The sequence below is a fragment of the Hermetia illucens genome, chromosome 4 (assembly GCF_905115235.1).
Source record: "Hermetia illucens chromosome 4, iHerIll2.2.curated.20191125, whole genome shotgun sequence".
Taxonomy (NCBI): domain Eukaryota; kingdom Metazoa; phylum Arthropoda; class Insecta; order Diptera; family Stratiomyidae; genus Hermetia; species Hermetia illucens.
Window position 1 is genome coordinate 28,671,249 of NC_051852.1, and position 27,184 is coordinate 28,698,432.

General features: G+C 43.3%; 1 protein-coding gene across 8 annotated transcripts in view; it reads right to left on the bottom strand.

The window, feature by feature from the left end:
* The window catches only part of LOC119655840 (potassium voltage-gated channel protein eag), a 274,252-nt gene that overhangs the window by 105,266 nt on the left and 141,802 nt on the right, over window positions 1-27,184 (bottom strand). For all 8 annotated transcript variants that reach the window (XM_038061951.1, XM_038061949.1, XM_038061948.1 and 5 more), the window contains one exon: window positions 14,702-14,822. In XM_038061951.1, the coding sequence (XP_037917879.1) occupies window positions 14,702-14,822 (121 nt within the window). The remainder of the gene's footprint in view (window positions 1-14,701; window positions 14,823-27,184) is intronic.

The following is a 27,184-nucleotide window of genomic DNA, read 5'->3' on the forward strand; positions in this document are numbered from 1 at the left end:
ACTCCGGGCTCAGTTCTAGAATAAAATAAGTCGCTGCTTCCCTGGATGAAATCGTCAGTCGTCTTTTATTATTGTTTCGTTTATAGTGATGGATGAAACTCTGTGAATATTGGACAGGAGCAGGGTGAATGTGGTGGTGTATTCCAACGACTTTGTAATGTGGGTCTCAGGGATGCTTCCCTACGTTATGAGGAAATCATGGCGGGCGAATTGGGGAAGGTGTGCCTGTGAGCAACAAGATGCAAACTCGGCATAAATCCAACTAAAATGGAGCCGATGCTATTTAAACCGAAGATAAGGGCAATCGAATTCCACCTCCTGCGGCTAAAGGGACAAAGTTTGGCTTCTTCCTCTAATGTAAAATATTTGGATGTGATTCTGAATCCTTTGGGTTCTTGGTCATAGGAATATAGGCGGAATGTGCGGGCTGACGGAATTGTTAGGTAGGTCTTTACTCCTGGCATCCTTCGATGGGCGCAGTTTACGTCCCGCTTAAAATTGTTAACTGAGGAATCTAGTCGGACTACTTAATAGCAGCTGATTCAATGAAATAAAATTTGGCCCTTCTACAGCAAGATCAGATCGCGAGAGCTCTCGAACCAGACGCATCCCAATGCATACAGGATTACGGTTGTTTGTACGAGGGACGGACCTTAAGGAACTATCCCGCCAGGCTGTGGACCCTATGTAAAATTTGTTTTGGGGGACCTAGAGATCTGAGTCGGCTGTACTCTGCTCCCTCCTCTCCCCACAGTAGTTACGGTCTAATAAGTTTGTGGCATCAAAACAGTGCATACCAGTGCTACTTTGGTTCGTCGTATCGGTCACTGATAGCTACCTACCTATCCATATTTTCATTTCGCCCTTATTTTTACGATGTGGCATTTAGCGGAGTGACTACTGCGCATCGGTTCAAAGTTAAACCTTACTGTTTTAACATGAAAATAACGCCATAATGCCACTTAAAAAAGTGGAGGTGGCCCCAGTAATTTTTCTGAACAGGGTTTGAGAGGGCGAATATCTCCATTCATACATAGCTCGGCGCCTCAGGTATGAAAGCGTTTGTTGATGTTTTGTGTTAGAGTATTTGGGTGCATGATGGGTTGGTACCGGAGAATATATTGAAGCCTAGATATCAGACAGGTCAGTGAGGAATTTGCAGATCTTCCATCAGGCGCGACCCTAGGTGACGAGCAGAGGCATACCTACTGATGCGTAAATATGTGTTCATGTATTTTCCTTTCTGGCTGTATGTGGGTTAGAGTTTGTTCATCTCATCTATGTGGATAAAGACGGCTATGAGAGAGGTACTCAGAAAACAAAACCACCATGGAAAAAGATATGAGGGATAATATTACGGTGCGGAGGCTTTTCTGACTGAGCATAGCTGGATAGCTTAGTCATAGTGGCATCTAATGCTACAAGTGATTTAGATTTGGAGAGAGAGATGTTAAAGCAAAGCAAGATATTCCCAGATGAAGGGATTGACCCATACAGGAAGTAGGTTTCTCCGATCTCCACCAAAGCCAACAACGGCAAAAAGTCTGGAAAAGACATTAAATGCTAAGGATGAAGGTGTTTTAAAAAGGGCGATCAAGTTAGCACTCATAGAGAACAGAGCCATGACTGATTTGCCACCAAATAAAAGAGTGCGGGAGGAAGATGGTGATCCTCTGGGGAATCATCAGATAAGAGGAAACGAAGGACACTAGAAGTTCCGAAGAATGGAACTAAAATTACAGAAAGGAGGAAGCCTGAGCCATTAGTGCGGTTGGTTAGGGAACCGAAAATGTTAGATAAACCATGGTCATTCATAAAAAGGCGAAGACGAAATTGAATTCGCCCAGAGGGAATAATTGTCTCTAGCAAGGGCAATCTGTCGTACGCTGAAGTTCTAAACAACGTAAAAGCTGACCCCGATCTAAAAAATCTAGGAGGAATGTCCGAAGGACCAGAAAGGCGGCTTCATGTTTCAGTTGAAAAAATCTAATTTGGGCAAAACTGACAGCTTTCGTAACAAACTTTAGAACTCTCTTGGGGAGAATGTCACTATTCGGGGCTCAAAAACATGAAGTCTATATACACTGCACGACGACGAAGTAAGGTCCAGAGGAGTTGAAAGTTGGAGGAACTGGGTGAAGAATACATTGTGAGTCTGAGCAAAACCTATACTGAACTAGTCAGCATTCGGACAGCCTGCGAACGAGCTGACGAGCGGTCCAGAGAGCATTAGGTACGATTCATCAAGTGCAAAGAGAGCGTACATACAAGGAACCGTGTAAAAATTCCAAGTTATCCAGCGGAGCAATATTAGTAGTAACCGCAGACGAGCTGTTGAAGATCTGTAGTATAATAGGTGACAACGAAGCTCTGGCGCTCCTGGTCGTTGAGAATCAAGGATGCTTTTTAAGTCAACAGTATCATCATCATCAACGGCGCAATAATTGGTGTCCGGTCTAGGCTTGCCTTAGTACGGAACTCCAAACACCTCAGTTTTACGCCGAGGTTCACCAATTTGATGTCCATAAAAGCTGTCTGTATTTCTGACTTACGTTATCGCTACATCTCAGGCAGGTTCTGTATCGTCTTCATTTTACACCATAGATATTGCCCTTATAGACTTTCCGGGCTGAATCATCCTCATCCATAGGAATTAACTCATCCGCCCACCGCAGCCTGTTGAGCCGCATTTTATCCACAATCAGAGTGGTATCGCTCATAGATTTCATCGTTATGCGGGCTACTGGAATCAACAGTATGGACTCCGTAAAACCAGATCAACCATTGATGCCATTAAAATGGTTACGGTCAATCGGAGCCGTATACAGAAGTCCCTGGAGATCATTTGTGTTTCCACCTCTCTCGCTGCCATTGTGGAGAGCCAATTGCAAGAACGGATGCTCTGGTGTGACACGGATAATGAAGGCTACGGAAATCAACAGTATGGACTCCATAAAACTATATCAACCATTGATGCCATCAAATTGGTTTCGGTCAATCGGAGCCGTATAAAGAAGTCCCTGGTGAGCATTGCTGTCTTCACCTCTCTCGCAGCCATTGCGGACAGCCACTTGCAACAATGGACGCTCGGTATGACATGGATGACCTCAGGATCTATTGATAGTTGGGGCATGATCCGAGCCCCAAGCGCAACAAAGTCATTCGGATCCACAACCAAGTGGCCATTAAGACTTTATACGTTGTATCCAGGCTGTATACGGGGCGCACTACTATGGAACATCATATATAGCGATGTGTTTAATCTTCCGGTGCCGGAAGAAGGCACGGTGATGCGCTACGCTGATGATATTGCACTGGTTGTGACATGCGAAGCAATCAGTGCTGTTAAGGTTTTGTTGGCTAGGGCTGGGCTAGTTTTCGCGGAGGACAAGACAGAAGTGCAGGAAAAGAAATTTCGCTCGCATTAGAATTGGAAATCATATCATCACCAAGTTTGGAAGTGCAGTCCCAGTGCAGAGATCAGCGTTGCAATTTTAATTTGCCGAATATACACTGAGTGTGGTCTACAAAAGAGTAGCCCCAAGAGTGTGTTTTGCATTCTAGACCCTCTCAGAAGATTTGGCGTTCGTCACCTCGGAAATGGTGCCGAATGACATTTTGACAGATGAGATAATGAACAAATATAATTTAAGCTCCATCTCTTCTTTATCGGAAACGAAAAACCCGAAAGGGAGAGATCTATAATTAGATGCTAACAGTGATGGGACGTCTCAAGAAAGGGCAGTTGGACACACACATAGGTTAATCACTAATATTAGGAAGTAACTGAAGAGAAAATATGTGGAGTCGGGCATAGTTTTAGCGGGCAAAAATCCCACACACTGTCGTGACCAGGTCAGTGTCTTTCGAAGATTTCCACTTTCTTGCAGGAAACACTTATCTTTTTATTTTTTAATTGCGGGGTCCTAAGTCCGCATTCACTTGGTCTCGGACTGGATCAAATGGGAAGCAGCTTACTCCCTCTTTTTTTGGTCGACGGACGCACCGTTTAGGGCTTGACACCTAAACTTTAAAAATATTAGACGAAGACGGCTTTACGGTTTCTTACCAGGGCAGAGGCAAATCGTCAGACGCTGCCTCTCCTCTACCCAGGGAGCACCGTGACCGAACCGGCTCGGGGGCTCGGTGGGCCAAAAAGACGGAGTGAGTTGCTCCCCATTTGGTCCAATGCGACATCAAGTGGATGCGGACTTAGCACCCCGCAATTTTTTGAAAAATATGTTCAGCTCTGGCGAAGCTGTGGATTTACGCTCAATGTAATTCGTAGTCATGTGCGAATAATTTGCAGAACACAAAATTACTACGATTTATATAAAGGAGCACTTAACATCTGCGAGTCGCTTCGGTTACGCTGCTCTCAGGGCAGAGGTGCGGCAGCGTCTGACGATTTACCTCTACTCTGGTAAGAAATCGTAAAGCCGCCTTCGCTTATTACTTCCCGTCTTTTTCTTTAGCTTTTGTCTGGTTAATCAGCGGGAAAGGCTCATCGTGATCGGTTGCACCACTTTGTTCTATCAAACGCCAGATCCATTGGTTGATCCGAGATATTTAAAAAGCTGACAGTGATTGTACTTCCTTCATAGGGATCGTTTGTCAAAAATTCAGTTTTATTCAGATTCAATCTGAGGCTGTGTTGCATGAGGCCATCGTTTCATTTTTGGACAAGCTCCTCGAGACCATGTTTGTTATCAAACGTTAGGAAAACGTCATCTGCATAAATCAGTGTTTAGGGCGCTGGACGTTGGATGCCACGTGTGACAGTGTCCATAACAAGAACAAAGATGAGTGGTGAAAGGGCGTTTCCTTGATGAACACCAATAGAGACACGAAGCGGTTTTGATACATCCGCCACACTTCCTTTTTGGATGGTGGTAGAGCAATACAGCTCAAAAATCGTCATGATATGGAATAGTAACCGGATGGGACGGTAATTTGAACATTTTACTGGATTATCTTTTTTTCCATATTGGAACAGTGGTACTTCCTTGCCAGTCCGGTGGTGTACTACCCTCCTGGATAACCTGACTGATGAATTTACTGAGCCACGGTGTTGGGTCCTAACTCTTTGCTTTCCAGAGCTCAAATGCGATGTCGTCAGGGTGGATCTCCCCGTCCATAAACTCACACTCCCTTCAGGGATGGGGTTGAGAATTCAACCTTTACAAACTCCAATTTCAATTTCGTACACTGTTCATTGCAGTGACTTCGAGATGACCTACTGTCAGGGAAATTCACAAAAGATAGGCAAACATTTGATTGTCTAATATAAATTTAAATCCAAGCTCCATTACAAGATAATTACGTACAAAACTACTTTCAAATCGACATAAATATTGATATTTGCTAGTCAGGATAGATTCTTACAATTTTCCAGGTAAAATCTCCAAAGCGCACAGTCTTTTATACCTCAGAAATTCAAATCTCTATTGAGATACAAAGATAAACAGCGAAGTCAATATCGAATGCAGTTGAACATTTCACTCAACTTTCTGAAGGAAAACTCAATCTTTAATTAAAGTTGAACAAACTACTATATTTTGTAGCTGTAAGGCAACTGGCTTACAAGTTGCTTACAGTTTATGGATTTATTTATTTATTGTCAGGACTTTAGTGAAGTATTTAGAAGGAAATGGGCAGGATGAAGTAAAGAATGGCACGTTTCTTTCCGGTAACAAGGATTCTATTTCCTAGAAATGCGACCTACTGTTGGAGCTATTGGTTAGGGGTCGTATTTATAATGGAAAACTTTGTTTCATAAGTTGCGTCCAGAATGTACATCCCAACCCTTCAGGAAAAGCAAAAAATCAAAACAAACTTTTGCACCATCAAAACTCCATGTCAGCAAACCAAACTCTTTAACAAACTCAACAAGTTCAGCAACCACAATAAATCTCAAACTTCTCCAAACCCAACCGATATATTCCGGTCGACCATCATTCATTATTTAAGGCAACTTGTTAAGATAACATATATACATAGAAACGCCAGTTCTACCCACTCCCTGCTTTCGTAGAATCCTTTTCAGCAAATGGAGCCAAGTATTTACTGGCCACAATGAATCAACACAATTGCATGAACCTTGGCCTGCAATACTGACCTATAATTATTCCTATTCCTGCAGGGTGCATGGTGCATTAGTCATTCGACTTGGACAGTGCTTCCTCCCTGCGATCAGATATTTTTCATGCAAATGTGGGGGGTTTTTATGGATATACAATAAAACTATTGCTGCAAAAAATTTTGTACATATCCGAGTCAAGATTTATATTTAATTTTGAAAAATTATGAATCGATTTTTTCGCTTCCTGGCTCCGTGGCCCCAGGACAATCCGGAAATGAATTCGAATAATATTTTAACAACATTGATTTAGTTGAAATTGGAAAATTCAGTGACCGAAATCAATTCAATAGCATTTGCTCAGGAGCATTAATAATAATTTATAGAATATGGTTGGCATTTTTTATGGAATATTCATGCTAATAGCATTAGAATTTATTGGAGCGATCTTTTAGGTGCTCTCTATTGCCGGCTAGATAACGCGAATTTGTTTAATTCAATAATCATATAAAATACTTTTTCGATTTATTAATCAGTCCAGATATGTGCATTTGATTCGATCCGATTTAATTTTCAAAAATTCCCCCAACAGCAACAGATTTCATCCCTTCCTATAATCAGATTAATTAAAAATTTTAACGAAGCAATTAAATTATGTAAACTGTCAGCTCAAGGGCTTACATGTAGTTGAATCGTATCTACAGACGTATTTTCCCCAAAACCGTATTTTAAAACCCCCATCTGTTTCTGCCAGCTGAGATACAGCTTCAATTGTGGGGATTAAATCCCGCTTGGAGAACTAGCGAAGATACATCCTATACTGTTTGACTCAGTTGGATCTGAAAGGCGCCATGGCTTTGCTCACACTCGACTTTACGTATTTCTGTGTAGATACATCTCTTCGAGGACAATTAAACGATTATCTACTTCCTGCAGGACATATGGTGACCAATCCTCTGAAAAGGCACTTGGAGCTAAGCTGCACTCTCCCTTAATACCCTGCCCCAAATCCTTATCTATTATACAATATATTTCATGATGAATCTTTAAGGTTCTAGCACTTCTATTATTTTGTTGTACTAGTTTTCTCCCAACCCTCCCCTTTCGTATTTTGCTTTGATCCTGTTTTCCAACTCAACTCCATTCTCTGCGTCATTGAATTTTTTCTTCCTAGTAAGATTGTTGAGAAAGGATATAAAAACATGAAAACTATGTTGTGGGGTTAAAGTTTTCTATAAAAGTGGGTTGTGTAAATATATACATATGGATACAGATATTCGCAGCCATTCTTCTCATCCTTTCGGTTGCTTTTGTTGTCATCGATTTTGTGTAGAGTCTTCTTTTATCGGTTTGGTGTGCGAAGGGTCTCCTTTATTACTACACCACCCTTTCGGAGTTTATAATATATATCTCAGTAAATGAAGAAAAGCGGGAAAAAGTATTTTCGGCACAAAGGGGAACTGGCGCCCATTTACCCTTAAGCCCATCATGTTGAACATTTTAAGGGCTTTTTTTTAATCGCATTTCCTTATCAGCATCACCGCAAGTCATCATAGAAGCAAGAGGTTAACGTTGTAGTCTGAAAAATGTGATGCATATCCCCCATTAGGATCTTTAGTATTCTGGAACGAGAGTACCCCCATTGAAGGACAGGCTCTCCCACTCTCTACAGATCCTCCATTTAAATTGAGACTAGTGGATGCAGTCCTTTCAGTTCATTTTCCATAACATTTTTCTCGCCTCTATTATGCTATTAGTCTGAATGAATATGATAATACTGGTCTTGTGGAGGAATTTATGAGGGTAATTCTGCAAAGTATTTCAGTTGGTCAAGAGAAGAATATTAATTGGATGATAGTGGCAGACAAGGGTCGAAAATATGTTCAGACGACTACAAGTAGTCTGGTGAAAATCTAGGGCACGGTCCATCGATTTTTATTTGGAGTCTAGTTGAGTTTAAGTCACAGAGGAGAGTATTTTCGCACGTGTTTCTCTATAATGATCGATTGTCCTTGTAAATTAATTTTTATGCGGAGTCAGGACTTCCAGCACCCTTAACAAAATATTCACTTTCACCTGGTTTGAACTTACGACGGATTTCACTCCAATATAATTCGCACTCATGTCAGTGTTTGCAGTTATATACAATGGAGCGATCACTACCTGCTGCTACTTTAGAACACGCTGCCCCCAGGGAAGAGGTGAAGCAGGGTCTGCTGAGTTGCCTCTGCCCTGAACGAAACCGTCAGTCAACTTAATTTCCATAAGTTAAACCGGTTTAAGGCACTTCGCATATAATCTGGTTTTGCCAGTTCATCGATTCCTAACACATTCTACTTGTTGGTGGGGATTTCGAATTGGTTTTCATTTTTTCTGTCCAGAGTGGAAACATATATGAGATTATTGACCAGCCGACATTAATCAAAGTCAAAAATTAGCAGCGCTACACACATAAGATCTCCGAATCTGAATTCGACCTATTTTCTTGTGGTGAACTCTGTTTCACTGACTTCCGTACGAATCAACGGACAAGGAAAGCCATGAGCTTTGGAATTGTGTGATCTAAACATTCCGAAAGGAACTGTGAAAACTTTTCAGATCTTCCATCAGGTTCGATCCCGGGTCATAAATAATGGTATATCAATTCATCATAAGGCCAAGTGTAAAACAAAACCTCTTTAAAATGGATTCACTGTCTGTCTGCCTGCCTGTCAGTAAATTTTTGTGTGTACAATTTTTTCCAAAAAAATGTACAATTTTTTCCACAGAACATGGTCATGTGGGGTATCAAATAAAAGGGCTTGATTAATACTTTTCGAAAATGATTTCATTTCTGATACTGGGTGAGAAGTGACAACGCAAAATGTGTGAATCAAAAAGGGAAACAGGTGGCGTCCTCAGAACCTATCCAATCGGTCTAGATTCAACAGTTTCCAGGCCTTAAATTACATCCCATTACGTTGTCTGTCCAAAGAAAGTTAATAGTGGCATTTTATTAATTTTAAAAATTTACCAGAAAGCTCCCTTAAGTTCATTCCCTTTCTAGGTCTACGCGTATTCTCATTTTTGTCTTCTAGCCCTATCGCCTGCCTCCGAATATTCGAACTGAGAACTTATTCACGCATATATTTTCTCATAAATACGATCACTAACACATTTGGCCCCAGCCGCAAAAAGAGTCGGAACGGCTGATTCGACGATAAGTGTAAGCTAGCAACAGAAAGGAAGAATGCCGCATATGCTGGGGGCGGTGGCGTTGCAGCCGACACTGTCGTAAATTCAATTATGAACCTGATAACGACGACCTGCGGAGCCTCCATGCCCAGGAGGGCATCGAGACGTGGCAAACCTTCTATGTATTGGTGGACAGTGGAAATCACAGAGCCCCCGGAAGGACTGCTACAGCCTCCGCCGCTTAATACAACGTCTAAGCGACCGGGAGGAGGCATGTACCATAGTGACGGAATACAAATCAGCCAAAAGGAGACTCTGCAGCATAATAAAAAAGGGCAAAGCTCGTTGCTGGCAGGATCTGATCGACGAGGGGACTCGACTGAAAAATCGAGGCTTTACGGAAACCCTGTTCATTTAAGACCGAGCAGATGGACCGCAATGTAAGGGCACTATTCCCTGCGCACCCCGTATGGGATGATGAAGTCGGCGCGGAGAGCGCAGAGGACTATCCACTTTTCTCTATAAAAGAGTTGGCACAGGCAGTCTATGACAAGCAAGAAAGCACCAGGACCTGATGGCATTCCAGCAGAGGTATACAAACCGGTGTTCCAACACCGGCCACACCTACTGCGGCGCATTCAACGCTTGCTTGAAGGAGGGAATTTTCCCTGCTCGTTGGAAGGTGGCGAGGCTTGCGCTGATCCACAAAGGGAAAGGCGATCCCGAATTGCCGTCTTCATACCGCCCACTATGTATGCTTGACACTGCTGCAAAAGTGCGATACGTGCTGCCAGAGATTTATCTCCCCGGCAGTTTGGTTTTAGAGCGGAGAGATCCATAGTTGTTGCTATTATGCAAGTCGTAGATGCCGTTCGACGAGCGGAGGCACATAGCCGCCGAACTCGACGGGTGGTGCTCCTTGTAATGCTTAATTCCATAAGATGGAAAGACACTCTAGGCACACTAGACAATACTTTCCAGGCGCTGAACTATCAAGCCATATACAAGCGCAAGGGAGATGAGCCAAGGGAGGTTGTTTCTCGGGAAGAACGGCAACGCATCCTAGACGGCAAAATGAAACTAGAAGCAGAAATATCTCCTATCTACGGTTCGAAAATCACAACCGATAACAGCTACGATGATGAAATCCGCGCTCGGTTGTTGGCAGCCAACAGAGACTATCTCAGCTTACAAAAACTGTTCCGCTCGAAACCTCTCTCCATAGGGTCAAAGTTCTTACTGTGCAAAACAGTGATCTTGCCAGTCCTCATATAATCCTCGGAGACTGGGGTTCTTAGCAGGACAAATTGCCAACTCTTGGCCGCTTTCGAAATTAGAATCTTCCGAAGATTTTTTGGATTTTGGATGGACGTTTCCGGTTTCTTACCAGGGTGGGGCTAAATCGTCAGACGCTGCCTCACCTCTGACCTAGGAGCAGGGTGACCGATGCGGGGCGCAGAACACGATATGACTGCGAATTATATTGAGCGTAAACCCACCCATACTTTTGGCCAGAGCATATTTTTATATAAGGATTGGGGGTCCTAAGTTCGCATCCGCTTGATGGAAAGTTTCTTGAGAATGTGGATATGGCTGCTACTACACCACCAATTTTGGCGATATCCAGAGAAATAAAATGCAAGAAAGGAGAACTTTCAGGGGAAGGTAAGGATAGGCTAAGATCCACACTGAATGCAGCAGACTTTTCAGTTAGCGGCGCTTTTTATATTAGACTATATTTATGTCTACAAACATAAAGGTTAGAGAAAGTGTAGCATGCCAAAGTCTCCCCCATCTGTCTGCCATCTGCACTTCAAAGTTGTTAGAGTTGGTTAGAGACTGTCGAGTGCTAGATGAAGTCTTTCACTCAACTCACCGTTGCTAAGAATTTAGTATGACTATAAAAGTCTGAAATACAAAGACACAATTCTAGGAAAACAGGTTGGACAAAGTTCAATGAATTTCTTGACGACAGAGTGGAGCTCCCTTGACAATTAAGGACTCCTTTGGCGATTGAAGATCAATAGGAAACTCTGAATCGTACACTTTTAAAGTGCTTTGGCGAGACTTGTCTTATTTTCCGAGGCCAATGCGGTATGCGCGTGCATATTATGAGGAACTGCAAGGTGAAAGGGAGACTTCCAGGTTGTGCAGAGTCCTTAATAAAGATGAGTCGGCCAAGTTGGCCGCTCTTAAAAATCCGAATGGTACTTTCTCGAACCCCAGAGTTGAGTTTATACAGAAATGCACCATCCAGGAGAACAGGTATCAGAAGTGGGAGGAAGAGAATTGGGGGTTTCTGCAAATCTTTCAACACGAAGGTGTAGCAAGGCGAATTGGGGCACTGCTAGAGCGGTTGTTACCAATACATTTCAAAACATCTGGCACATTCGTGGAAAGCCCTGTGAGTCTGCTCTTCACTCTGGTAGGTAGAGGTCGCAACTCTGAAAGGCAAGTACGCGATGGGGTTTTCGTGGACAATGAAGGGGCGTTTGACTGTACGCCCTCTGTGATGCCGCCAGAGAGCATGACCTTGACGTAACTTTAATTAAGTGGATCTATGCTATGTTAACGCAGAGATTGCTGTGTTGAAGTGGGATTTGATTGATTTACAGTTGGTGCCTTATTCAAGGGCTTTCAGTAAATCCAAATAAAATCACAATGGAATTATTTAGAAAAAGGAGGAAACTGAATGGTCTGCTTGCTAGGGATGAGGAGCACAACCTTTGAAGTCTTCGAAGAAGTGAATTATCTGGGAGTTGTTCTAGGTAAGAAGTTTCTTTTGAGCAAATATGTACAGGTAAAGATAAAACAAGCTTTTTTAGCTTATGGGTTGCGCAGGCTGACGTTTGCCCCACCATGGGGACTTAGGTTTCAAGTAGTAATATGAATATATGTTGCTATCATTACGCCGATGTTCGCTTATGAATGCGTAGTGTGGTGGGTTATGGTGAAACAAAAGGAGTTTTCGCTGTAAATTAGCCACACTGCAAAGAACTGTGTGTCTGGGTATCACCGGTGCCATGAGCTCGACTTCCGGTGCAGCGCTGAATGCATTACTCAATTTGCAGCCCTTAGATATATTTATTCAAAGTACTGCAATAAAGGCAGCTCATAGATTAATTTGATTAGATCTGTGGGGAAATAGTAGACGTGGAGGCACAGAGCATTGGAAGAGTTATTGGGAAAACTGAATCCAGTTTTCGCAACGCCTTCTGATTTTGGGATCCCCATTCATCTGGTAGAAGATATGTAGTTATCTTCAAGCGAAGACAAAACTGGGACGAACTAGGAGAATGCGTGTCAGGATATACTGACGTCTTCTACACTGATGGCTCAAAAACAGAACAGGGTTCTGGAGCAGGAGTCTATCTTTCGAATAAAAACGTGAGGTGAGCTTTTCCCTTGGGACGGTATACTCGGTTTCTCCGGCTAAAGGTGGTTGAAGGCCAGACAAATTGCAATCTAAAGCGATAGTTAAGCTGGCGTCGTTGAGCATTCCTTTGATCACTTCAAAAATCATTCAGGAATGTAGAAATCGATTGAACTCTGTTTCTAGATTCAATACAGTGGAACTCCTCTAGGTACCCGATCATTGTGGTGTAGAGGGAAATGAAATCGCGGATGCTTTAATTAAACGGGGTTCAATTTCTTCATACCCGGAGCATAGCCAGCAATCAGGGTGTCAGTTGCATTGGCTAATGCAATTGGCAGAAACTGAAAGAAGCTTCCCATAATGACAGGTGGCTGAGCTTTAATCCTTTTAAACACACCACAACTTTTCTTGTTAGGACCAAAGAACCTGTCGAAAAGCAGGAGGACTTGGAGGAGTATTGTGGGCTTCCTCTCTGGCCATAATTCATTGGCTGGGTATATGTGAGCACTCCTCCTATGGGATCATGATGGGATTGTCCACTAAGGGAAGTCCTGCGATACACAAACAAATCCTGGATATTCCGCTAGACGGTAGAATCAAGTACAATGGACTAGTAGGGTCTGAGTGGTCTCCCACTTCAAACACACGCACGTCATTGGACATGATTTTCCTAAGTAATGTGCCCAGAAATGGGGCTTTAATAGACATTAGTGGTGAAAATCTACTCCTGAATTAAATGCAGTTAGGCAGGGTTTAGGCGGGGTTTATGACACTTTGAGTATAATGAATTGAATAGTGGTCAAAGGGTTGTATAGGTCCCAGGGCGAAACGTGGATTGGTACCCACGATGGAGCATAAAACCTGGGAAATGCCTGCTGAACCAACACTAACAGCTCTACCACCAAACCCTATCTCCCCCTCCACGTCGTGACCGCCGGGAGCTCTTTCTTGACGAAAAGCTGCAGACGGAGAAGGATGAAGGCGAGTCTCCCGCGCCAAAAAACGCGACAAATTATACCAACTGGTCCTCCAGGTTGGGGGTTGGGTAGGGCTGACAACCCTACACGGAAACCAACTTGTTACGAAGCCACAACAGGAGCCTCGGACAGGACGGACTTTAAAACGGCGGACCCGGCAACGACAACGGATCAACGATTTGCGCATTTTCTCATGGAACGTGCGAATATTTCAGCCATGGCCAGCTTTGGTCAGCAAGGCGGATTTGCGCTCAATATAATTCGTAGGCATGTCGTGTTTTACGAATTATATAAAGGAGCATTCAACATCTGCGAGCCGCTACGGTCACGCTGCTCCCAGGGCAGAGGTGAGGCAGCGTCTGACGATTTGCCTCTGTCCTGGTAAGAAACCGTAAAGCCGCCGTCACTTCACTTTTTTTTTTTTCAACAGAGCCTATTTCAGCTTACAAAGACTGTTCCGCTCGAAACGTCTCACCATAGGGGCAAAGCTCTTACTGTACAAGACTATGCTCTTGCCAGTCCTCATGTATTCCTCGGAAACTTGGGTTCTTAGCAAGAAAAATTGCGAACTCTTGGCCGCGTTCGAGAGAAGAATCCTCCGAAGAATTTTTGGCCGCCTACATGAGGATGGACGATTCCGTAGCCTACACAATGACGAAATCTGTGAGCGATACCATGACCGGTCGGTTGTGGATAAAATCCGGCTCGATAGGTTACGGTGGGAGGATCACTTAATCCGTATGGATGAGGATGATCCCACCCGGAAAGTCTATAAGGGCAATATCTATCATAGAAAAAGAAGACGAGGCAGACCCTGCCTAAGATGGACCGAAGGCGTAAGTCAGGACGCCAGACAGCTTTTAGGGATAGCGAATTGGTGGACCTCGGCGCAAAATCGGGATGTCTGGAGTTCCTTGTTAAGGCAGGCCTAGACCGGATACCGGTTGTTGCGCCGTTGATGTTGATGGTGACTACGTTTTATGCTACATTCAGCCCAAAAATTTATCCTAGACACTACACAGAGTCATCAATTTTATCAGATAGTAGATTTTTATATATAAAAAGTAAATATTACACATTTTTATCCGTACTCACCTACACGACTTCTGCATGACTTCAGCTCGGTTGTATCCGCTAATTTTGCAAAAGGACTCATTGCAATAAACAATAGGAAAGTCGACAATTTGAGCATTTGCCAATAGAAAGGAACTATCCGCTGCAAAAGAAACAAAACAAAAATTATTCACATTAAAAAAATTGCGTGCACTCAAGGATACTTAAGAAAGTAAAACGTCTGAGTATGATTCCAGCCAAGGTCCTTGAAGGCACTTGAGTTTGAGTAAAGACTTAATGGAAGAAGTAAACACATAGCACAAGGATGAAGTTGAACAGTAGTAATAGGAGCAAGGGACACGCGAAGGGAGCAATGTAAACTGTACATCAAAGTTCAACACTTTGTCATAACAAGGACCTAGACTGCAACCATTGTTCGACTGTTTCAAAATGAGGAAGTTCGAAGGATCAAATGAGAGAGTACTTTGTGAGTTTTTATAGGGAGCATTGATCGCAGCTGACCGGAGGAAGTTTCAATGCTCTCCTAAGCATCTGTAAATGGGAAAAATCTGTAATTTTTGTGAATTTACGATCCATTAAACATTACGTCAGATTTCAGAGCTATTCCGGGTAACTTATTCCTTCGGTAAAAGTTCGCTACATTATAAGGAGTAGAAAGAATAATTGCCCTATTTTTATGATGCTGTAGCTTCCTAATTCAATTTGCCTCCAAGGATTTCACTTGGGATTAATAATGTTCATCGTACTGGAACTTCCTTAGTCCTTTTGGTATCTACATCAAAAGAAAATCCGAGAGATGGGCAAGGGGTTGGGTTTTGCATTGTTTTTATATTGTGAGTTCCTCAAATTTGACGTGGAGATGCCTTTAGCAAAAAGGAGCCGGCGGCGTGAATGAAGCCTAGAAGAATTAGTCCTATTAGAGGCTTATGCTGAAAATATTTCTGAGCATAAATTAGAAACTGAGCCTGGTTAATTCCTCCTTGAAGGGTAGAAAAAGACTCTTGGCGCAGTGGTTAGTACCTTGAATGCTTCCGCGTGTAATAAATCAAACCAATTATGGTATCTTTTCTGAAGAGATCTTCATCTGATTGATTAATTGGTTGAAGTGGAAGTTTCACATTTATTTTCCAGCGTCCTGAAATCTGATATTAGCGTTATTATCCCTTCTTATTTGAGTCTATTTGCCAACCACTTTTCCAGTACAATTCACTGCAAGTACAATGTCGAACAATTTAATGATTTCAAGAGTCATTAAATATGAATAAATTATATGTGTCGGACGAAGGCGCGGTGTTGCGCACCAGCGGAGGCCCAGTAGGAGAAGCCTTGCTGAAGCGATTTCTCTGCTTTTTATTACACACTAAACCCAGAATGAAAATGTTATTGCCTCCGCAGGGATATGGCGAGTTTATTTAAAATTAATGGTATCATGGCAACTTTTTCCCTTTCGTTTCTTTTCATCTATATTTATCATGTTCTTGTTCCACCGTTACCTACTTTTTTAACATGCTGGGCAAGGAGGAGGTGCCGGGGATTGTTTCAACCGACTTTAATCTTGGCATAAGCAATTTGAGTCCTTTAGCATAGGAAATGTAATAACGAAGTAATTTACATGGTTAGATGTAGAGGTTGGATGGACGTTAGTGGGCTTTAGTTAGCAAGGATAAGTGGGTTATTGTGATATCTTTTACGAGTGCTATGATTACGTGGAGAGGAGTGGGAATGCCATGTTTCTTGGAACAAATAAACCGAAATTGAATGCATATAAAAGTGCTTCCAATGAAGGAACTCAGCGTTTGGTATCATATTCAAATGTATTATGCAGAAGCATAAAATTTTACCGCCTTGCTGTCTGCACTGAGGAGTCAGTCATAAAACGGTGCTTGAGATGATATTCCTTCATTTGTAGACAGGATTGTGGTGTAATAGCCTGATTCGCTTAGAATGTATCCAAAGGTGATATTGGCCATAAATATGAATATCGGAATAAAATATGATAAAAAGGGGACCAAATTGAATCCACTTGAAAAGAAATTGAAAACGAAATAAAATTGAATTCTGCATTGGTCGATGTTTTTATATCTTGGATTCACTTAGAAATCCAACGACAAAGAAGAAGATAAATGAATTGCAACTGAATGCAACCGTAAGAATGGAGTTCTGAGTTGAAGCTTGTTAGGCTAACAAATAACTAGAGTTCTTTTGTGGTTGGTTGTTATACTATACATACAGGTTATGAGTATATGTTAGGTTCCTATTGTGCTAGGCATTTCACTATGGGCCTAGGTATTTTGCAACTTATTCATGTGCCTGGTCCTGTTAAGCGACAATACGAATGAATTAAGAACTAGAAGATTAAAAGGAACACTGAACGAATACTATCTTATTAAAAGATAGTGTTATTGTGTAGATAGATAGAAATTTGTGAGGTAGCAACCTGAAAATTTTGAAATTTTACTGCTACGTGTATAAAGCCCCCGGTAGGGACTCACCTCACGGCTACGACATTTGGCTATCGAAAAACGACTATGATTGGTTTCTGGCAGGGTTTTGGCAGCAAGATTCTGGTCCAGGTTAACGCCTATGCCAAACTAGCAAAAGACAGCAAGACCAATCGAGTGATAGCGTCTTTCAACGTAACTCCTCGCGAATTTGACGTCATCAGCAATCCTTCTTTCTAGCCTGAAAGTGTGTTCATCAAGCCATACAACGACACCAATTCGCAGGTAAATTTCAGGACAACCTGCTTGCCTCGTTGAGCAATGTAACTGGATTTGTATTTACTGTCCGTCTGTTCTATCAAAATGTTAGGGGCTTAAGAACGAAGCTAGGGGTCTTTAATTTATCCGCGCTGGCTTCGCAACATCATGTCATCTGTATCTCCGAAAGTTGGCTGGTCGACACCATATTAAACTCCGCGCTTCCCGAAGGATACTCAATTTTTCGCTGTAACAGCGACCGGGATAAATATCCAAAATCCACTGGCGATGGGGTCCTAATTGCAATAAAAGATACACCCTGTGCCGAACTCGTCTTGTTCTCCTATGGCTCTCCTTATAACTGTGTTGCTATTCGTGTCTCCCCAACTAACTGCCTCCCGTTCATTGCATCTTGTATCTAGCCGCCTGTGCTTGGTCCACCTATACGAAGAATTGTTTGACAATTTGTCTGTCCTTACATTCAGATTACTTTCCCTCCTTTTCTTCATTTGCGGATATTTTAACCTCCTCATGGCTGACCTAATCATTCTAGCCTTCCAATTCCTTCCAACAACCTCTCCCATTCTTCCTTTCTGTTGTCTTCTTTTCTGAACACTTGCTCTGCCCTGAATTTCAATACCACTAAAAGCTCTTTGGGCCGCACTCTAGATCTCTTCCTTAGATGACAGACACAGGGGAACGCTCTTAAGGCAACATTGTCAGAGAGATGTTGAGAAGTATTAACAGATAAATAGTAGGAAGAATTGTCACGCTCTGCTTAAGGGGGGTGAGGGCCTTTTCGAGGGGTTAATCCTCCGATTGGAAAACATTACCAGGCTTTATAATGCATAAGTATTCAGGTCATACCGATTTCTTGATGGGGGACATGTTGAGACTGCAAACATCACCACTAACGCCTGCCTTAATAAGGAACTCCAGACATCCCGGTCTTGCACCGAGGTCCACCAATTAGATATCCCTAAAAACTGTCTGGGGTCCTGACTTACGCCATCGCTCGATCTTAGGCAGGGTCTGCCTCGTCTACTTTTCCTACCATAGATATTTATAGACTTTCCGGGCTGGATCATCCTCATCCATGCTGATTAAGTGATCCTCCCACCGTAACCTGTTGAGCCGGATTTTATCCACAGCCTGACGGTCATGGTATCGCTCATAGATTTCGTCGTTATGAAGGCTACGGAATCGTCCATCCTCATGTCGCGGGCCAAAAATTCTTCGTGGGATTCTTCTCTCGAACGCGGCCAAGAGTTCGCAATTCTTCTTGCTAAGAACCCAAGTATCCGAGGAATACATGAGGACTGGCAAGATGATTGTCTTGTACGGTAAGAGCTTTGACCCTGTGGTGAGACGTTTCGAGCGGAAGAGTTTTTGTAAGCTGAAATAGGCTCCGTTGGCAGCCAACAACCCTGCGCGGATTTCATCATCGTAGCTCTTATCGGTTGTGATTTTCGACCCTAGATAGGAGAAATTGTTAACAGTCTCAAAATTGTATTCTCCTATCCTTATTCTTCCTGTTTGACCAGTGCGATTTGATGTTGTTGCTTGGTTCGTCTTCGGTGCTGACGTTGCCACCATATATTTTGTCTTGCCTTCATTGATGTGCAGTCCAAGATCTCGGCGCCGCCTGCTCGATCTTGATGAAGGCAGTTTGTATGACTCGGTTGGTTCTTCCCTTGATGTCTATATCGTCAGCATAGGCCAGTAGTTGGGAAGACTTAAAGAGGATCGTGCCTCTTGCATTTACCTCAGCATTACGGATCACTTTCTCGAGGGCCAGGTTAAAAAGGACGCATGATAGGGCATCACCTTGTTGTAGACCGTTGTTGATGTCGAATGGTCTTGACAGTGATTCTGCTGCTTTTATCTGGCCTCGCACATTGGTCAGGGCCAGCCTAGTCAGTCTTATTAATTTCGCCGAGATACAGAATTCTCTCATGGCCGTGTACAGTTTTACCCTGGCTATGCTATCATAGGCTGCTTTAAAGTCAAAGAACAGATGGTGCAACTGTTGTCCATATTTCCAACAGTTTTTCCATCGCTTGCCGCAGAGAGAAAATCTGATCTGTTGCTGATTTGCCTGGGGTGAAACCTCTTTGGTATGGGCCAATGATGTTCTGGGCGTATGGGGCTATCCGGCCTAGCAAGATAGCGGAGAATATCTTAGAGATGGTACTCAGCAACGTGACCTCTATAATTGCTGCACTGTGTGATATCTCCCTTTCTATGTATGAGACAGATAATGCCTCGTTGCCAATCGTCAGGCATTGATTCGCTGTCCCATACCTTGAGCACAAGTTGATGAACCACTTGGTGCAACTGGTCGCCTCCATATTTAAGCAATTCGGCAGGAATTTCGTCGGCTGCTGGCGACTTATGATTTTTTGGCCGATGAATTGCACGGACTGTTTCTTGTATACTTGGTGGTGGCAGTATTTGTCCGTCGTCTTCTTTCTTTCTTTCTTCGGGACCTCTAACTCGCCGATGTTCTGGTTGTTCAGTAGCTCATCAAAGTACTCAACCCATCGCTCCAATATGCTCATTCTGTCGGAAATCAGATTTCCCTCTTTATCTTGGCAGGATGAGCATCGAAGTGTATAAGGCTTCATCCTGCTGACTTGTTGGTAAAACTTCTACGCCTGGTGGTTACTCCCTGTACTTTACTAGTTCACAGACTTGTTGGTTCTTTCAGGCTTGCTTTTTTCGTCTGTGAAGTCGTTTCTCCGCTCGATGGAGTTCGTGTTAAGTCTCTGCGTGTGCCCGCGTTCTTTGAGAATGCAACATTACTCGGTATGCGGCATTCTTCCGTTCCGCTACTAGCTTACATTTATCGTCAAACCAGCCGTTCCAATTCCTTTTGCGGCTATGGCCAAGTATGTTTGTGGTAACGTTCTTCACGTGATTGTGAAGATCATTTGTGGATGCTTCATCTCCAGGTCCTCCGTTGACTGTGGTTATTGCGGCATCCATTTCCCTCTTATAGGTGTCGCGGAGGACTGTGTTGTGGATGGCTTCAGTGTTCACTCTCACCTGATTGTCAGAGGGGATTCTAGGTGGTATTGTTATTCGAGCTCGGAGCACCATGCCAATGTTCAAGTTAAAGTCAAGTTCTGCGTTAAATTGATGAAAGACAGCAACACAGACCAAGTGATAGCATCTTTCAAGGTCACTTATTCGCACGAATTTGACGTCATCGGGAATCTTTCTTTCTGGCCGAAGCCTAGAAGTGCACCAATTCGCGTCTAAATTTCAGGACAACCCGCCTGCCTTGTCCAACAATGCAACTGAATCTGTGGTTACTGTCTGTCTGTTTTATCAAAATGTTAGGGATTGAAGAACCAAGCGCGGGGCTTCAATTTACCCGCGATGGCTAAACAACCCCATATCATCTGTATCTCCGAAAGCTGGCTGGACAATGTCATATTAGACTCCGAGCTCCCCTGCTTTCCGCTCCCGGGCCGGGATGCATCTCGTAAATCCACCGGCGGTGGGGTCCTAATTGCAATAAAAAATACACTCCCCGCCGTACTCATCTTTTCCTCCTCAGGCTCTCCTTAGGATTGTATTGCTCTTCTTGTCTCCCCGCCCAACTCCCTCCCGTTCATTGTCTTCTTCTTTTTCTTCAGCCTTTGTCCCGTTCACAATTGGGGTCGGCTCGTCGTGATCGGTTTCGCCTTTTAACTCTATCGAATGCCTGATTGTATCTTATATATACGTCTCTTAAGCTTGTCCTGCTCACCTGTACGAAGAATTGTTTGACAGTTTGCCTGAACTTCTTACTGTCTACTGTTATCATAGATCACCTTCCCTCCCTTTCTTCCTTTGAGAAGATTTTCACCTTCCATGTTCCACTGGCCAAATCATCCTAGCCTTCCAATTACTTCCGCTAACCACCCCCACTTGAATTTAAAGCTGAGTTCACTCTTTGAAACTCCAAAACTGCTTGTAAGTGCATTAAGTTCAACTTCCACAAAGCCAACTTTGACGGTCTCAACTCAGCTTCAACATCTATCAACTCGGTTCACAATTATGCAAAGTATGATCAAGCTCTTAGCACCTTTTACAATATCCTATCCGATCTTCTCTCCTATTATGTCCGTTCTTTCCCTGCATTCGTACTCAACTTGGTTCACAACGGATATCCCTAATAATATTCGGCTGAAACATGCACTCCGAAAGATGGAGTTCCTAATTTCTTAACTGGAAAAAACATGTTCATTGCGCCTGTTCGAGAGTGCCTACAGCAATAAGCGCTGCGACATTATCTGAATAACCGACCAAGCGCGACTTTTCGATATGTCGAGTTTACGTAAGCTACCATAGGTAGCATTCCAGAGGTTCGGCTTTAGGATGGATCTGTGCGCTACCGCCAACATGACCCCCATGCTCTTTTAACAGTCTAGCGTTTCATAGAGCGGGGAGCGGTTCCTCAGATAGTTCCTCAATAACCGTAAGACAAAGTTCGGCACGTGGAAAGTATCGTCTAGTGTGCCTAGAATGTCTTCCAATTTTACGGAATTAAAGGGGTTTTTGACGTCAAGCGTTACGAGGAGCACCACCTGTCGAGTTCGGCGGCTATGTGCCTCCGCTCGACGAACGACATCCACGACTTGCATGACAGCATCAACTGTGGATCTTCCCCCTCTAAAACCGAGCTCCCCTGGGGATAAGTCTCCGGCAGCGCGTATCGTTTCAGTTGGTTGATCTGTACTGTCATGGCTATGGCACATGTCTCCTTCCGGTTGTTAAGACGTTGTATCAAGGGACGGGGCCAGTGACACTCCCTCCAGAGCTCTGTAATTTGCACCAATATACAGAAGGTTTGCCACGCCTTGATGCCCAATTAGACATGGAAGTTCCGGTGGCTGCCTTTTTCAGGTTCATAACTGAACCGAGAGTTTGTGTCAACTAACCAACAACCAGAATCGCTCTGCTCCCAATATAGCGTCCTCCAAAACGTCAAGTCTGCATCGAAAGTCCGATATCGTCTCATTCGGTGTTAGATAGGCACTGAAAAACGTTACCCCCAAAACACCGAATCAAGACAAAGACGTCCTCTCGACCTTGGTTGTCGTCCCGAACTGAGATGGTAGCGGTACGTGATATGTCAGGGTGCCATGAAACTGGGTGCCTATTTCGGTGCTACTCACTGATGAGCATTAAATTAGCTTTGGTTTCCGCAGCGAACTGCGCTAGCAACTCGTGAGCGGTTGTATTCCGGTGCATATTGATTTGGAGGATGCGAATCTTGTTCACCGCATCCTAGCGGTTTCCAGTTCTGCTCTGAAGACTGGATACCGCCCCGGGCCCGCAGTGTGCGCAACGTTCACATCAGACGTACTATGGTCCCTAAATATAGCGTAACTCTCCTTTTCGTTGCAGGTGTTCGTTTTAGGGCCGGTCTGACCGCATTTTCGCCATGTTGCTATTCTATCAAGTCATCGACAGGTAGCAGACTTGTGTCCATAATCGAAACATCTGTAACATATGGTTGGGGCGGCCGGATTTGTGTCCTATACACTACTTAACTAATTCTGATTTTCCCGCTGTTTAGACGTTTCCTTGCCTATTGCTCCGCAACTTCCACCACAGCGAGCTTTTGGCCTCGAGAGTTCGCAGAGGATCCGGACATTGGTTACTCCGAACATTCACGTTTGATGGTCTTTTCTACCTCGTTTTTTTCTGTGAGGCACTCAAGACCTTCGATTTTGAGAGAGCACGTGCTTTCCAAGCTAGGAACCGAAGCTTTCTCTTCCAGAAGCCCCAGGACTGCTTCAGAGAACGTACCTTTATTTCTTGTCCTCGGGCCTAATTCGACTAGGACTCCACCGATTTCTTGATGGGAGAGATGTCGAAGAACGTAAATATATGCAACTATCAGTTCCGTCCAATAAGAGTTGTTAATATACAGTTTTCTTGTAGGCTAAGTTCTCCCAGGAAATGGAGTCTTAGATGGGCATGAAGGTAGCTTTCATTTCCAGTAGGAAAGTAGTAGACGGAAAAGTTTACTCCTGAACCCTTCCAGAACATATGCATTTGAACTCCCTGAAGCCGAGACCCCCGATTCTTCTTTTCCTATTCATTGGCAAGGTCCTCAAATTCCCAGGATTGAGGAATAAGTAGAAGTGTAAGCTTTGCTGTGCAGTCTCGCAAGGAGACTGTCAAAGTTTTTCACTCTCGAAAACAAAAATATTACATTCTGCAGTTTCCTGATATGACTGAACTTCCATTAACGATCATGTGAGGACTGCTCCTCAGCACTCCAACCACTTTTGGTTCAGTTTGTTCAACAAGTTGTAACCATCAACACTAAGCACGAGAATGGTGTCGTCTGCTTTTGTTGAAGGACCGGTTATCCAGCATTCAGCATGGTCTGTCTTGTTAGTTCGGTCTTCATATGCGTGCACTCAGAATACGGCAGGACAATGAATATCCTTTGGAATAATAATGGCGCACAAGTTGGTGTCTTCGAATAGAGCGATGACCGGCGAGTTCTTGAAGAGTCACCACTGCTGGACTCTGGAAAAACAAATCAATCTTGAGCCATTTCATAAATTAAACAATTCCCGGGTCAAAAGTTCTGTTCTTTTTGAGTAACGATCTATTTCACGAAGAACGACAATTCCAAGACGATAACTGGTATACTGGTTTCTTAACGCTTCCATTTGCTGGCACAGTTTACTTCACGGGACACACGGGCCCTAGCTTGAAGCAGATTACGGATGTATTGAAAGTCCTGGGGGTTTAACGTGAGTACCTGCCGTGAAGGCATAATCCCACGGTCCTCTTCGGACACGGATTGATTTTGGGACCACAATCAGAGCCCCGCCATGTAAGCACAGCGGTCCTGGTTTATAATGAGTGCAGGCTCAGCATTCATACCAGTGGAAGCGAGGTCTATCTAACACCTCTGCCGCAACTAAGGAGTACGGCATCCGAGTTGTACAGCGCAACTCCATACTCGAGCTCCGAGGAGCTCTGTCCGCGATGTAGGCATAACCACAACCACCATGAAACTCCCACTATGGGGCCAACCGCAAATAACCGGGTCGAGAACACATCCTCCAGGAATTCTCCTGGAGCATATGCTCTCAGAGGGTCATCCCGGTTCCAATGGTACCAGATAACCTCCGGTGAGGCTTCTTGACAGAGCCACTTCAGATGAGTCCCTTGCAGACTCGGGTCTGATCGCCCTCCTCGAATACGTGGGGACGGAACTCATTGCGGATGTATTAGTGTTATCCTTCTTGCGCGTATTAATTTTGACCCAAGGGTCCAATAACGGTCATATCAAGGTTATAAGCTTATATTCACTTTCTGCCGAAGGGTCTGCTTCTTTGTGTCCTATTTCTAGTTTTTTAGGCTTTTTTGCACTGGAGTCCTAATTTAATTTTCCATTAAAAATATTTTCTCCCTGCCTGGTCTGGTCACCACTGGGGGGGCTTGGGGAGGTTGGCACCTAAAAAGTGGTAATGGGGCGAGACATTTTTTATTTTGTTCAGATGTGGTTAACCTAATTTAGTGTAATATCCAATAAGACGAACTATGGGGAGAATTCAGCCTTGAACTTGCAGGGTTTATCTGTAGTAATTGTAAGTATTTTTAACGGTTGCTAATTGGCCTGTACCGACTGCTAAAGGACTGAAATCAATAAGTCTCCTACAACTCCCTCTACTCATATTAATTGGTTAGTGTAATTCAGCGGAAATCCAACATATTTTGTAGGAAGACACAGATTCCCTTCCCCCATAGAAAATGCCCTCAGCCAACTTGATTATCCCAGAAAAAGAATTTCATGGAAAAGTTAATGATGAAGCTATTAAGTTCCATTAGACAGATATAGGTGGATTTATTGCTCATATCACATTCAATACAAATCCTCTAAGCGTGGACATACCCTTACAAGACATTTCCTTTTTTCCTAAAGTCAAAGTTCAAACGCCTCCCCATGTCCATTCGACAACAATTTGAACTTTGTAGTTCATTAGGATCATTTCGTCATCACGTCGCAGCTGTTACAAAATCTTTACAAGTTCTCCTACTTTCTTCCAATGTCCTTCGGCATACACCTGGATACTCCTACGTACGGCCAAATGCGTGTACAAGTACATCATTCCGAATCCAAATTTAACCATCATTAACCCCAACAGGATTACTTTTATGCTGGGGCTTTTGAACTTTGAGTGCGTTTCGGTGTCCTTTGGAATTCGTTCAACACAGGTTGCTGTCAATAAATTTTCGCTCTTGGCTACATATCAAGGAAATGGTCGTTTGAGAGCAGTTTCCACAGACATAAAAAAAATTATTGCGTGTATGATTTTCTCTTTCGATGTCCTTAGTGGCTTTCGAAAAAAGGATAACAAATGATTTGAGAAAACCCGCAAAGTAAACAATCTTCCGTCGAAGCGGCTTTCACAGGAAATCGTTTATATTTCTGGCGGAACCCGTTGAAATTTTTTATTTTTAGATATTTGCCGGCTGCTAATAAAGCCGGCACTGCAGAGCCAACGCGAGTCAACGGCCTAAGGGTTAATCGATTGCCATGTATACAGTATATTTTTTGGAGCAAGGTTTATTGCGTCACCCTGCTATCCGAAAAAGAACAATTCTTTGAAGACATCAGCAGGATTCGTTTGACACGAAAGGTAATCAATTGTGTGAGTTTTATTTTCTCCATCGAAAGGGCTATATATTCTGCCGCCTTTTTAATGTTCCTGGTGACGTTAGCAGTGTTCTAAATTTTTTTCAAAAGCAGGCCTTTAAGATCCTTTACAATGTAACATAAAAGTACCATAGAGACATACAAAGTATACCTCGTCTTTGGTTAGCCTCTAAAAATAGATTGGATCCTTCAATAGTTTCTGCAAAGAAAACGGGTCGCAACCAGGTGCAGTGTGTTCTGAATGGAATTTGCACAGGATCAAAACATCCTTTTGAATTAACATACACACGCGGTCACCACCTCGACACCAACTATCTATTGACCTCTCGTTGACTTACCATGAAAACTCCTTTTTTATGTTGTCAGTATCCATATCTGCAATAAATGGGCTAGTTCTTCCTGACGCTAGTGGTATAAATTTTATGCCAATGCCATATCAGAGGAATTTTGCTCCTACATGGATGATGAAAGGATATTTTTTTAGGAGAATGGAACGAGAGAATGAATTCTATGGGTGTATATTTATCTAGGGTTCGTTTATGCTGACATAGTGAAAATTTATACGCATGTAGGGAAGTGTGGTAAGGTATTCGGCGTGGCACTGAATTTACATGGAAAAACAGCCTTTTTTGCATAATCACAATTTATGGATGTATTCTGTGCGTTGTTAATTAAATTGATCTGCTATTTTAATATAAAAATGGGGATGTTGTCGGTAATGTGTCCTGTACTTTGAAGCGTGTTTTTAAGGTTTTGTGTAAACACAAAACCTTATTAAAATCGATTTACTGTCTGTCTGTCCGTCTGTCCTTTTTTTTTGAGGAGGTGGAAATCTTCAAAAGACACTGGCCTGGACACGCCAGCGTGTGGGGTTCTTACCCACTAAAACCACCCCCGACTCCCTCCAAGCCCCGTGGAACCACCGTACGGTATTAGATCACGGGACGGAGTCAGCTCATTTTAGCTTGGTCCCCTTTCGTCTCTACGCGGCGTACGTAACCGCGCTTTTCTGGTCTCCTCTGCCTTTCGCAGTTTGCTCTGGATAGATACGATCATGGTGTTAATCGCATCCCAGTCTTCCTCACATGTTAGCATTTTTCGCACCAGATTCTCTGGTACGAGCAC